The sequence below is a fragment of the Salminus brasiliensis genome, chromosome 14, assembly GCF_030463535.1.
Source record: "Salminus brasiliensis chromosome 14, fSalBra1.hap2, whole genome shotgun sequence".
Classification (NCBI taxonomy): domain Eukaryota; kingdom Metazoa; phylum Chordata; class Actinopteri; order Characiformes; family Bryconidae; genus Salminus; species Salminus brasiliensis.
Window position 1 is genome coordinate 17,135,203 of NC_132891.1, and position 14,368 is coordinate 17,149,570.

The 14,368-nt window shown below is 40.2% G+C and overlaps 1 protein-coding gene across 1 annotated transcript; it reads left to right on the forward strand.

Moving 5' to 3' along the window:
* The first annotated feature begins 7,427 nt into the window (after positions 1-7,427).
* Positions 7,428-14,158, forward strand: prim1 (DNA primase subunit 1). Its single transcript, XM_072696651.1, has 13 exons — positions 7,428-7,686; positions 9,079-9,236; positions 9,335-9,441; positions 9,531-9,604; positions 9,800-9,936; positions 10,549-10,607; positions 11,589-11,698; positions 12,160-12,251; positions 12,393-12,528; positions 12,652-12,721; positions 13,057-13,160; positions 13,309-13,407; positions 13,760-14,158. Exons 1-13 carry the CDS (start codon positions 7,578-7,580, stop codon positions 13,777-13,779), a joined length of 1,275 nt encoding a protein of 424 aa, XP_072552752.1. The 5' UTR covers positions 7,428-7,577; the 3' UTR covers positions 13,780-14,158.
* The last annotated feature ends 210 nt before the right edge of the window (positions 14,159-14,368 follow it).

Here is a 14,368-nt window from a genome sequence, read left to right on the forward strand (position 1 = left end):
TGGTGCACCTTAAAGTTGCTGAATTCACTAATTAGGGGGGGTGTCTGGATGTGTGTTTGGATATACAGTATATCATACATCAAAATACAATCTGGACTTGAGACTCGCCTCATTTCCAAAAACCTGAACAGGAGTTCGCTTGGTCCCTCTGCAGAGGGCCAGTCGAGGAGGCAAGCTCCAGCAGCTGTTTTCGAAGGAAGCTTTACTGCCTCATCCTACGGAAGTGCTCGTAAAGGAAAAGCCTTGCTTGGGGATTTTCCACTGAGGAAGAGACCATTCCGCCCCCGCGCCGAGGATGCTACTGCAGGAGCAGGAAGGCTAAACAATAGAGCTTGCGGCCTGAAGTGAGGGGGGGCTCCAGGGGGGATGGTCCTCAACACTGGCCTCTACTACAATGGCCCTTGACACTCGGATAACCTGCAGTCCCCTCATGGCACCCCTGTCCTGCCCCAGAATAACACCCATTGTTAGAAATTTCGAAGTTATCTCACTATTTTTGGAGCGTCCGATTAAGGAAAGGCGCTGGTGCTAAATATGCTACCTTTAACAATCCTATCATAGAGAGCCTGCAGCTTTGATTATTTTTTATATCCTTCTGTGTGAATATTTTCCACTTTCTTGACTTTGTGAGAGCAAAGAGTGAATTGTCTGTAGGTATTTCAGGGTTTTCTAGATCCAATTAATAATAGGAACACCACCCCATGCAAATGACAACTGGGGGAGTGGTGCTAATTTTAAATAGTCCTGGCCTCAGATAAGATGGTCAAAGTATGTGGACACCTGAACATCACATCCATACTGTTCTTAAAGTTCTTAATGACCATTTAATCTAAAACCCATCAGTGGCCTTCCCAGTTAACAGATCTGAATCCAATAGAACACTATTGGGATGTGGAGAAAGTGCACTTAAAGAATCTGCAAGAACTCATGATGTCATTGCATGATCAGGTCAACAGGGACCACAATCTCAAAGGACTGTTTCCAACATCATGTGAAACTCATGCCAGTACTCATATAGTCCTTTATTATAGGGTTCCTTATAAAGTGCTCAGTGAGTGTATATTGAAGGTAGTTGTTGGAATGCTTGGTGAATTTTTGGGGTGGGCTGTGTGAATTGCTCCCACTAGCTGGTGAACACAGCATGAAGCAAGGCTGCATAAGACCACAAATGGTCTTTAATGATAGTTTTAGGCCTGAATGTACGTTTAACCCTTTCGCAAGTCTGCCGGAAGTGATTTCTAAATCTTTGTAAATATCTGCTCTATTGAAGGTGAAATGGAAAATTCAGGCATTTTCGGGATGCGCTGTATGTTGTGGTAAGACTACTCAGTTGACGGATCTGATTGACCAGTAGAATTAAAGCTGATCCCACTGGTGAGATCGTATTTGCAACAGGGTTAATGAGGTCAGGCAATGTTGGGTCTTGCTTACCATTCCAGTGGTTGCATGCGATTAGGATCTGGGCTCTATGCAGTCCAAACTTGGTAAACCATTTCTTCATGGGCCTTGCTTTGTGAACACGGGAACAGACATGCTGAAACAGAAACGGCCAAACGGTAGCCCCCCCCTACTGGAAGCACACTGTGCTTTAGAAGCCATTGCATGCTGCAGCCATTTTCGTAACTTGGACTAGGGGGTCCAGCCCAACCCATGGAAAACCGTAGACCAGTATTTCTCTACCCAACTTAGAAGCTAGCATTCTGCTGGCGTAATTCAGCTGGCGCTTTGCATCATACATCCTGATCTTAGGCTTGTGTGTGGCTGCTCAGCCAATTGAAAGCCAACACAAGAAGCTTATGGTACAACAGTTTGTGTACTGATGTTGCTTTCGGTGCATTTGTGGGAATGTACACATTTAAAGCAAGTAAATTCAGTTAGTTCAAGTACGGAACATCGGCTTTATTCAGCATAGGATGTTGCCTTATATCTACAGCAAGTACGCCAGACTGACCAGCCCAAACCAAACTAGTTCATTCCTAAAAGCACCTATTAGACGCACATCTTTAGTGAGTGGGGAAAACGGGCTCGCCGTTCTCAGTCACAAGTGCTCTCACCGAGGTCCTCTTTGGGAGTGTGAGGGAGGACTCTTATTGGATGAGAGCCACTAGCAGCAGAGTGGTCAGGGAAATGGAACAGTAAGCACCACTCTATAAAGGTTCGTTGTAGGTTCATTCTCTGTCCCTCTCTTGAGACATGTGACCCTTCAACACCTGTATTACACCACTGCATAATTGATGCGGTGTAGATGCCCTAAAACTTATATTAGAAAGGATTCTGCATAATATTGATCCCAATATGTGATCCTGTGACTTTTGGAGCAATATGTTAATGGAATTGTGATCATTACAACACAACTGGTAACACATGTCCATCAGAAAATTGAAAAATTGTATTTTTTAAATCAGTAACAAAAATAATCTTAAATGCTGATGATTGTACAGTATTGTTTTAAAAAATCATCATCATCATCATCATCAATACAATGTAACCCCCCCCTCCCATATCATGCTGATTACATGGTTTTGGTCACCAAACCTAATTTACGGCACAGTGTTTACAAATAGCAGTGAAGTCATACCTAGACTGACTAATGTCATTTTGATTGGTGTCCATATTATTCACAAAAACGTGGTTGTGTGTGTTGCCAGAGAGATTAGCAGGATTGCTGTATGGTGGGTGTGGTTGAGGTAGGATGATGCTAAAAGCCTGTGACTGACCGGGGCCCTTAAATGTGTATTTTAATATTTTGTCAGAATTGTTCTCTCACAGAGTTGTGGGGCGCAGTGTAATGTCTTTTTTGACAGGGCCCAAAATCCCTGGCAGCGCACCTGCAGAAGAGGGCTAGAATGCAGCAGAATGCGAGTTGTATTATGTCCCAATATACTATTATACAATATTGAGTTTATCAAATTGTATTATGATATCATAATTTTGTCCAGACATATTGATGCTATAAAAGCAAATCTCTGTCTAAAAATATTAGATTAGAGATTCCTTAAGCAAAAATTTTCCTGTGTAATTCAGGAACGTTTCATTTGGTCCATTTATCATTTGGTATTTATTTAGGCACAATGCAAATAGTAACTATAGTTTTCATATTATGCAAAATATGTTTTTTGCAATACAGCGGCAATATGTAACAACTGTCTCCACTGCCTGTATGTACAACCAACGAAAATTAGATTTGGGGAAACCGTAGGCCTCAAGCATAGCCTTTACACAAGATTCCATATGCTATGGAATTAATTTCTGTAAAATAATTCATGTTGTGGCTTAAAGGTCAGTGAATGGCTGAATGGACTAGAGGTCCAAAACAGACACTGAGATTGGTCAGACGGTTTAGCACCACAAATGCAGTAGTTTGGGAGGAATAAAAAAAAAAAAAGAAAAAGAAAAAGAGAGGAACACTGTTTGTGTGTCGAGTTTGCACACAGGTCTCCCAATCAGTACAGAACAGTGGGAGAGAGGCAATGTGAGAAAAGGTGGTGTGTATGATCCCTATGGAAACGCATGACTCATCTCTCCACACACACACACACACACACACACACACACACACACACACACACACACACACACACACACACACAAAGAGAGAGAGTGAGACTTGCTCACAGGGAGCCAGACATCCCCACTACCGATGCTACTCCACAGTGCTTACTACCACTGCACTGCAGGTTGGCAGAAGAAAGAAGCGAAGGCCATAAAGAAGGCCTGGAGGGGGGATTACTTGGCTAAACTCTGACCTCTAGTGATTGAAATACAGAGCTGCACACAGGAGGTGAATATTAAGTCTGGGACTGTTTTTTTTTTTTTTTTTTGAGGTGGAGAACATGCAGGGTTGGTGTACTATGTTAAATAATAGATACACTACACGGACAAAAGTATTGGGACATCTGCTAATTTACTGTTACCTCTGAACTCAAGAGTATATAAAAAAAATACAAAAGAGTTGATCCTGTTTTTGTTGGAGTAACTGTCTCTACTGCCCACAGAAGACTTTCTACTAGACGTTGGAGCATTGCTGTGAGGATTCGATTGCATTCAGTGACAACAGCTTTAGTGAGGACAGGGGGCTGGATAATCACCCCCTCACTTTCCCCAACTCATGCCAAAAGTATTGGATGAAGCACCACCATTCCAGAGAACACACATCCACTGCTCCACAGCTCAATGCTGGGAGGCTTCTGGGGCTCACACCTGGCATCAAGCATGGTGCCAATAGGTTTATGCTTACCTGCTCCAGAGAGTCCTACTCTATTGGCAATACTTCTATACAGGGACTAGACACGCTGTGTGCATGCATTTACACATCTGTGTCAGCAAAAAAGAAAAGGCTGTGATGTGATGTGCCTTCTTGCCAGCTGCCAAGCAGCAAATTGTTTACATGACATGATGGTCATAAAATCACGTGCCAGCAATGTTTAACATTGTATTTATTTATTTATTTTTTTAATCAACGGCTATATTTGGTCTCTGGAACAATGGGGCATAATCACTTTTGGGATGAGATGGAGTGGTGATCATCCAACATCCTGACCACACTAATGCTCTAGTCACAGTGTTCCATGGACATGGACAGTACAGACAGTCACTCCAACAAAAGCAGGATAAACTCTCTGTAAGTAACCATAATTGAGCAGGTGTCCCAATACTTTTGTCCATATAATTAAATTACTTACCTGAAATCTGAGGTCAGAGGCTTCTGATGTCCACCAAGTGGCAGAAATTTGCATTTCTCTCGCCCTCCTTCAGGTCCAGAATCAGGTTGCAGACGCAGGTTTTTGTTGCTAACCTTATTTTAACTCACCTGTTGGTCGAGTAACGTTGGCACCAACACACCCACACCCTAAATACAACGTTGTGTGTTTGCTGAGTGGTAATGAATGAGTGGGCGATTGGGTTGCCTTAAACAAACATAAATCCCAGACAGCACACCTATTTGTTTAGATATATTAGCTGTGAGTATGTTTGTGGCCTAAGTCCTGGCATGATGTCTGATCTAAGCAACTGTCCCAGTCCGGCCCTGCTCGACAGGCAGCCAGGGCCTGGTCATGTGCACCCCATCTCACAACACACAGGACAACAGATCCGCTGCTAATGTGTTGGTGTTCACTTCAACAGACCAGAGCAGACTAATGTGTGGGCCGAGGGAGAGCCACACATTAGGCTTGACCGTCTGACTCGGTGCGGTGCTGGCCGGTCATTTTTTTTTTTTTTTTTTTTGTCAAGATGACGTACGCCGTTATAATCTCGCGAGGGCGAGGCGGTTGCAGGTGTCGGCTAAAAGAATCCTCATTGGCTAGAAGCTCCATACGGTTTCCTTTGATTCTAAAATGCAAATTTATGTAAATCTTTGGTCTTTGTCTTACCTCTCATATTTTTTATGTAATGTTTTCAAAATGTATTTTTGTATTTAACTGTTATAGTCATATCTGTATATAACTGTATATATAAAAATAGTATAAAACTGTTATTTTCAATAGCGCTGTATTACTATTGCATTTTTATTTTTCTTTCTTCTCTGTAAATGTCGCTTAAAATGCTTAATAAATAAAGCTTGCTGTTGTTGTTGTTGGTATTATTATTATTATTTTATTTAAAAAGGAAAATGCAGACTCAGATTTACTTGCAATAAAAGTTAGGTAGGCCACTCTTAGAACCCATTTCTGTAGGCACAGGCACTGTATTAAAACATTACATAGCCAATTAAAATGTGCACCTTCCTGGTTATCATTAAATGTTGGACACAGTGGTGTCATGGCATGGTTAGCATGGTTAGCATGGTTTCACTCACTGCTGTATATCGTCGCTGTCCAATGGAAAACATGTATCCCCAAAATAGTAACTTTACAGGAGAAGGAAAAAAAAACTCCAGACCCGCAGCTCAAGCGGGTTGCCAGGTTGAGGACGCTGAACCTGCAGGAAGGAGCGCAGGACGAGCTTTTACAATGGCAAGAGACGAGTCATACTCAGTAAGTTGATCAGCAAATGTATCCGTTTTTATTGTTAGCACATTGTAAACCAGCGCAGGAGAAAATCAGAGACTTCGGCGTCTGACTTGAAAACCGTCTGGGATCTAAGCTGCCGCCATCTATCAAACGTATTGCTAATATTTACTTTTGTTTCACCCCGTCTCTAGTTATTAAGCTTATTAGATGGATGCCGAGGCTTGTTAGGTTGAGCAGCGCCTAATGCTGTATCTGTGGATGCGGGTCGCTTGCTCGCTTCCGTGGCTGCAGCACGGGGGGCTTCCTGAGTGCTGTGTTCCCTACCTGGCAACCCGGGGTGTGGCAGTAGGACAGGGCAGCGGGGCAATGGGCGGGATAGAAAGCTACAACACGACCAGAGGACTGAGAAGCACTGCTGTCAAGAAATGCTAGTGCTAACACTTGTATGTTTCTTTAATATCTGATTACACCTTCTGACTTTAACTCAATGTAATATTTAATGGACCTTTAACTTTCAATGGAAGTGAGTGTAAAAATATTTTATTCATTTCGGTCTTATTTGGTTCTATTGGTCCATTTATCACAGTATTCATCACACAGTGTACAGCTCCGGAGTTCAAATGATGAGGGACGATAAATGTATAAGGCATCCCATACAAATAATAACTCAACTAGCAGCTGAAATGAAATGTGAACTCATAATATCTCAACATAGACAGCATCAGGAATGGAATAGAGTATAACTAACTAGAGCAAACCAGATATGATCTGATCAGTAATCAGTAAAGTCTGAAGAATGGCGAGTAAACAATAACGCAAGATACAGCTGTAGTGATTTTTGGAATATTTTATTTGTATTGACATACTTTTCCAAATTAAAGTACTTGAGCCTAAGACTGTTTATTCTACAAGACAAATTAATTACAAATTATAAAAATATTGATTGACAAAGATTGACACTTTGTAGTCACCTATAGTCACCACTGTGGATTTGCATGTTTAGTTTAGCCTCCAGAGGATTTAATTAAGGTTGTTTCACGCTCGTTGTTCATTATATTCAATTTCATGCAACAGCAAAGGGATTTCTATTGTATCCGCTGCACCAGCTACGAAGAACGCAAACGCCGCGAGATCTGCCACAGTTTACGAGGGATGCAGGTGGCGACTGTCCGACTTGACGGCTCTCCCCACCAACCTCCTCCCCAAAATGCAACCGCCTGCTCTCGCTGACCTCCAAAGAGCAGTTCGTCTTAAAAAGCCTAGCTAATGTTTTGGCAGATGTAAAGTAGTTTCCAAATAAACAAAATAAATTAATAAATAGTAACGGGATATAAAATCTCAATATTATAACAAATAAAATATTATATTAAAACATTAAAACATGTTTTGATTTTAATTCATTTATTTCAAACTTCAAAATAACTCCAGGGAAACGCAGACAGGCCTGCTCATATCAGCCAGGACTTTAGATGGCAGCAAAGCGCCCGACACTAGAGCAGACAGGCGAAAAACAGACGAGTGAGGTGGTTCGTCATTTCCCCAGATTTCCCGCGCTGCTCTTGGACGCAGACCCGCCGTGTCTACTACAGCTACAGCGGTGACAGCAGTGTTTCTGACAAATACATAATGTCCACCTCCGACTATGATCCTGCCTGTTTACCCGATCTCCTGCCGCTGTATTACCGCCGTCTGTTCCCTTTCTCACAGTACCATCGGTGGCTGAGCTACGGCGGCGGTGAGTAGACTTATTAAAAACAGAGGTGGTGAAGCTGACTGACTGACTGACTGACTGATTAACTAATATGGGGACATTAAGCGAGAATGCTCAGTCATTTTTTTCCCCATCTGTGCTTCTTTACTAAACGAAGCTGAATATATATATATTTTTTTTTTGGTTTTAGCTCGGAGGCAGGTCCCGTTTACTGTAGCTATCTTAGCTACTACAGTCCCTTAACAACAACACCTCGCGTTTAGCGGCTCCAGGTGTTTTTGTTGTGATTGAGGGAACCGTTAGTCTGTCTGTTCTCTATCTGTTATAAAGGTAGCTAGTATTAGCTATGTGTTTTCCTCAGATCAGAGCTAATTTATTAGGGAAAGACGTTGGAAAATAAGTATATGAACTTATAACTAGCTATAGAAACTGCTGAATAAACGTAGTGCTACCTTATTCCGGCTGTTTGTGGTAGATAACGTTAGTGCTAGCTGTATTATTATGTTTTTGGTAGGTAGTTTTTTTTTTATTTTATTTTATTATTATGTATGTATTCATTATTTTATATATATATGTATGTATTTATTTATTAGAAATTGACGAAACTGAGATGGCCGTGGTTATGGTGGTCGTTTATCTTCTTGCTCATATTGCACTAGGTACTGTCTTTAGCCATTGTAGGTGCAAAACAGCTCATGAACCTGGCTTGTAATTCACTCACCCAAGTGGGCTAAAGATTCTCCACAAGAGCACTTGCAGTTATTTTTCCTTATTTACACTCTGTGGGCAAAAGTATTGGGACACCTGCTCATCCATATTTTCTTCTGAAATCAAGAGGCTTGAAAAAGAGTTGATCCTGATTTTATTGGAGTAACTGTCTGTACTGTTCAGGGAAGGCTTTCTACTAGATTTCGGAGCATTGCTGTGAGGATTTGACTGTATTTAGCGGTGAGAGCATTAGTGAGGTCAGGATGTTGGATAACCACCACCCTACCTCATCTCACCGCCCCTTCAACTCATCCCAATTTCAGCTTTCTACCCCTCTAGTCCATGCCTAGCGTTAGGCACGGTGTCAGTATGGGTCCTGTTTATCTGCTTCAGAGAGTTACATAAATCTGTCAGCGATGGGTGAACCCTAATGTAGCTAAATGCAGTCATTAGAAGGGGTGTCCACAAACATTTGGACATATAGTGTAGGTTTGTAATACTGTATTAACACATTTTGACATGATTAAATACTGGATAATATCAATTAAATAATGCGTTCATTTACTTTACTCAAGTGTCTGTCGAGGTCTTCCAACCCATATCTATAATGGGTTGCTATTAAATTTCGCTTGACTTTTGACCAATAGTTAATCTAGCTAACAATGTTCTACTAACTTTCTCTAACACTGTAAATGTTCTATTCCCCAGTGGCCAAGAACTACTTCCAGAACCGGGAGTTTTCTTTCACCCTCAAAGATGATATCTATGTTAGATACCAATCTTTCAGCGCACAGAACGAACTGGAGAAAGAGATGCAGAAAATGAACCCGTACAAGATTGACATCGGAGCCGTCTACAGCCACAGGGTGAGGAGTCTTTGAGATTCTTCCACGATTTGCAATGTCCGGTTGTTCCTCATGTGTCGTCATTATCTTACTCTCTGTGTGTACTTCTTGACTGACAGCCCAGCCAACACAACACTGTGAAGTCTGGAACGTTCCAGGCCCTGGAGAAGGAGCTAGTGTTTGATATTGATATGACTGACTACGATGATGTCAGAAGCTGCTGCAGGTACCTCCACTTACTACTTTACAGCTATCATTGCACACCTACTCTGCCTCACTTGGTGTGTTTATATGGTATTTGACTCTTATTTCCAGTGCCGCAGATATTTGCTCTAAGTGCTGGACTCTGATGACCATCGCCATTCGAATTCTAGATCGAGCACTGAGAGGTGAGAAGTGTGTACAATGTGAAATGTTTTCTACTCATTCGTTCCACTTCTGTGTACCATCTCAAGATATACACTCATATAGGCTCGACTGCTACTCTATTACTGTACTGTACACTAAAGCAGAACTGGATCTAGAGTAATATGTGAAGTGGAAAAGCAACTCATACATGACAGATGTTTGTTTTTGTGGATCAGAGGACTTCGGTTTCCAGCACCTCCTCTGGGTGTACTCAGGCAGGAGAGGCGTGCACTGTTGGGTTTGTGACGAAGCTGCCAGGAAGCTTTCAGTGGCTGCTCGTTCAGCTGTGGCGGAGTACCTCAGTTTAGTCAAGGTAAAAAATAAATAAATAAAAAATTCTACGCCTTAGTATTAAAACCATATCGTCATAGCATAAAACTATGAGCATGTCAGTACGTCCCAAGGAATATGTATGCATTACATTACATATTACATATGTGTGTGTACTTTTTAAAACATTGAATGAGCAAACACTTTCTCTGTATTTCTCTGATAACCTCATCAAATAGCAACACTGTTGCTAAAGTCTGAATAGACTGATAAATGGGATGATTAGGAATTTCTTTTGGGTAATGATCTCTTTTGTGGGATAATTGAACTGATCATCCCTTTAGTATTATGGGCAGCAGTGAAAAGAGGTACTCGAACATGAGAACATTATTCTGAAGATTTTGTATGTAACACTAGTAAGAATAATTATATTAAATAATTTAATTTGTGTAAGTTTTCTAAAATACATACATTTAGTATTAATCATTGGTATGTTTCCATTCTTTTTTTATATATATTAACATATTACAACTAATAAATAAATAAATAAATATATATATATATATATATATATATATATATATATATATATATATATATATATATATCCTATGGGCCTTGTTCCAAAAGCCTGACCGTGCATGCAAATGTTTAGGGTGGCGAGGAGACGGTGAAGAAAGTTGTGCTATCAGACCCAGTTCATCCCTCCATCAGGTGAGGTGACCTACATAATACACCTTTGTTAGAAGGACAATAGTCATTTCTAGCCATGCAAAACCATTTTGTCTATGTTGCAGAATTTGATTTGTAGTCAGTCACTGTCTAATCTGCATTATGTCCACAGCTTAAGGTCACAATCTCCAATTTAAACTCTTTGGACCCGTCACATAACAGTTACTAATAAGCCAATATATGTTGCACAGGTAGCAAACATACACTATATGTATTAATGTTTGTGACCGCCCCTTGTAATGAATGCATTCAGCTACTTTAAGTTGCATCCATTGCTGACACAGATGTGCAAATGCATGCACACAGCTTGCATAGTATTTGTAGAGACGTATTGCCAGTAGTGTAGGACAGGTGAACATGAATCTATTGCCTCCTGTGGCAAGCAGGAGCATTGAGCTGTGGAGTGGCAGAACTGTGTTTTCTGGAATGATGGTGCTCCATCCAATACTTTGGGGTTTAATTGGGGTGGTGATCTTCCAACATCATGATCTTACTACCGCTCTTGTCACTAAATGCAAATCAAATGCTCACAGCAATGCTTTAAACTCTAGTAGAAAGCCTTCCCTGGCCAATCAAGATGAGCACTCCAACAAAAGCAGGAAACACTCTTTTACTCTTGATTTCAGAAGAAACAATGAATGTGAAGGTGTCCCAATAATTTTGGCCATACTGTGAGGGGGAAACCCACGCTGAGGTCTTCAATGAAGAATGGAACACATGTTTTTATTATTGTTGTTATGCTAGTCTCTGTCCAATCTGTCCTATGCTCTTGTATTCATTGTGGTTATAGTCACACTATAATCGTAGCCTATTCAACATGGTAGATGTGTGTTTTTGCATCATCTGGCAATATTTTAAACTAGGTGTTAACCAGTGTTAGAATATTCATTAAATGTGGTTATACATGTAAACAGGCATCAACAGTTTATTAACCTGTAATCCTGATGCTAATGTGTGTTACAGCCAGTCTCTTTTAGTGGTGGAGCATTACTTCCATCAGTATGCCATTGTGGGACAGGACCTGCTAAGCAGCAAGGAGAGTATAGACAAAGTGCTCAGCCTGCTGCCTGAAGATATCCTTTTTGTGCTGTGTTCAGTGCGCTGTTCATTATATTGTGTTTACTGTACAGTACACTTTCTAGTTATGCTGGCTCTTGACCAGCATAGGGTATGTTTTATTTAATTGATTTAGCTGGTATGTAAGTATTATCAACCTCAACAGGTAGACCACCAATATGACCAAGCTTGAAGTTGGTCGACCAGCATGACCATGGTGGTCGGCCAGTGACCAGCATCACCAAGCTGGAACGACCAAAATCAAATGCAACATACACAATGCTGGTGAAGAGCTAGTTAACCAGCTAGCTTACCAGCATGGGCTGTGTTTTTGTCTGGATGACCAGCTTATCAAGCATCTTTATCATCAAAGACCAGTGTAGCCCATTCAAAACCAGCTACCAGCAAAAGCTGGTCTTGTGCTGGACCTTTTAACAGCGATGTTAAAGTGGTGCTGTTTCTTTGACTAAGAATGTACATGTCAGGAAGGATCTGCTGGTTCTTTATCAGACTGAGAAGAATCCAACAAAGCGCTGGGACAAATTGAAGGCTATGGTGCACCAGAAAAGGGTAAATAATATGTAGGGGGAAATTTAAATACTATATGTCAAAAAAAAACAAAAAAAACAAAACGAAATGAGTTAAACTTGTGCCACAACTGGAATATTTAAATATAATCTGAACATTTAAAATCACTGATCATTTGTTTAGGCAACTAGTAAGAAGGGCGGTCAGTACTTTGACAAGGAGATCATGTTACAATACTGCTACCCACGTCTGGATGTGAACGTCAGTAAAGGAGTAAACCATTTACTGAAAAGTCCATTTAGCGTCCATCCTAAAACAGGTAAGAGGGCGTTGACCAGGTTTGCAGTGTTTAATACTTATACATAAATAAATTTGATGTTTTAATTATAGTAACTCTGGCTTGAACTCTTGATGAATGTGTCATTTATGCTTGTTTCTTTAGGCCGGATTTCTGTACCAATTGACCTAAGAAATCTGGACAAATTTGACCCTTTCGAAGTGCCGACAATAAGGTGTTTTGCGCTGTCCTAAAAACATCATATTCATCATATTAATCTTAGAGAGGGAGGGATCACAGTTTTTCAAAAATATAAAACTTGTGATTTGACAATCCATGTATGTGATTCCATTCTATTACTACTACTACTCGATCACTCAGCTATTTAACAGGCTTGTCTCGAAGGATGAACAAAACTGTGGGTGATTCCATTATAACTAAGAAAGCTTTAAGTCATTAAAAAAATGAATATCCAGAATGTCTCGTATTTGAAAAGTGGTGGTAAATCCTAAAGCTGATAACCTGCTAGGAAATATAGGAACTATAAATACCCTCTCTCGACATCTGCAGCCTTATATGTGAAGAGCTGGACAAGCCCAGAGCTGACGAAAAAGAGGAGGATATAAAAGATAAAGAGAATGAAACCGAAGCTGGTGAACGACGTAAAATCAGAGGTCAGCGTGTACTTTACATGCATTTAACGTGAAGATGTGTTATAAATATTGATTGATTGTGTTATACATTGCATGCTTTACATTGGTTGTCTGCAAAAGTGTTCCTCTTCTGCAGTTAACTACACAACTCTTATTTTTTGCTTTACAGATTATAAGCGTACGAGCCTGGCCAAGTACATAAAACTATTTGATCAGTTTTTGGATGCCATGGCTCGCTCTAGGAAAGGAGAGATGCTGAAGAAAAGTGGTATGTTTAGAACAGGCTTGGGGGGGTTGCTTTAAAATGTATTTCATTTCATTACTAATTACCTGTGAAAGTAACGTTATCTGATTTACTTTGTTTCTTTTGGAATGATTGTTGTTTTTTTTTTAAGGCCATGTATTCATATTTAAACGATAAACAACCTTTTTGTAAAACAAAAGATAGATATTTAAACACTATTAAGAGATGAAGGTGATGAGTGAACACATGCAACAGAAGAAACGCCTTTAAAAATAATTTGTGAAATGTAATTCATAGAAATGCAATTTTCCTGTGAGGACAAAGTTAAGACACCATATGCCCTATATGCTGGTATATTTCTTTCTTTTTTTTGCAGATCTCCAGAAAGAGTTTTAACAGCATTGATGGCCCAAACACATCTTCCTTCAAGAAACATCTGCTACTGCCTTAAAGGATTATCCCTTTTTATGAGGCAGAGGAAAAGGGGGATTTTATTATTCTGTGACTCAAAGCACTAACCACTTCAGCAGTCAGCAGAGTGTGGATATTCATTCAAAGACATCTGGAAGCAGAGAGAAACTGTATAAGAAGTATCTAAGTCACAGTAGTCAAATTCCAAGTGATACTTTACTTGTGTATAATTACTAGCATCAGATTTTGTACATTTAAAATAATAATTTTGGGGGCTTGTCAAACCTGCTTATTATTGGTGTTTTACTTTTTTGGTCACTTAAACTGTATTTTTACATATGTTAATAAAGAGGTTTGTTTGGTAGCTGTTTGGAGTATTACATATTGTTAAGTATGAATGGGGGGGTGGTGTGCTGATTAATCCAAACTGCTAATCAATGTAGCTTTTCTATACATTTGTGAACCATGGGATGTCTGAACTATACTAGAAGGCAGAAAAGAGCCTGTCTTACATATTGATAGGTCTAGTTTTCCAAAAGCATCAGTGTTAAGATTACTACTAATTGCTAAGTGT

Bases quoted from the DNA above. Each gene is read 5' to 3' on its own strand.
- prim1 (XM_072696651.1), top strand. From the start codon at position 7,578: ATGTCCACCTCCGACTATGATCCTGCCTGTTTACCCGATCTCCTGCCG. The intron at 11,699-12,159 runs ATATCCTTTTTG...CTAAGAATGTAC, and splicing joins GCTCAGCCTGCTGCCTGAAG to ATGTCAGGAAGGATCTGCTG. The intron at 12,252-12,392 runs GTAAATAATATG...TCATTTGTTTAG, and splicing joins CTATGGTGCACCAGAAAAGG to GCAACTAGTAAGAAGGGCGG.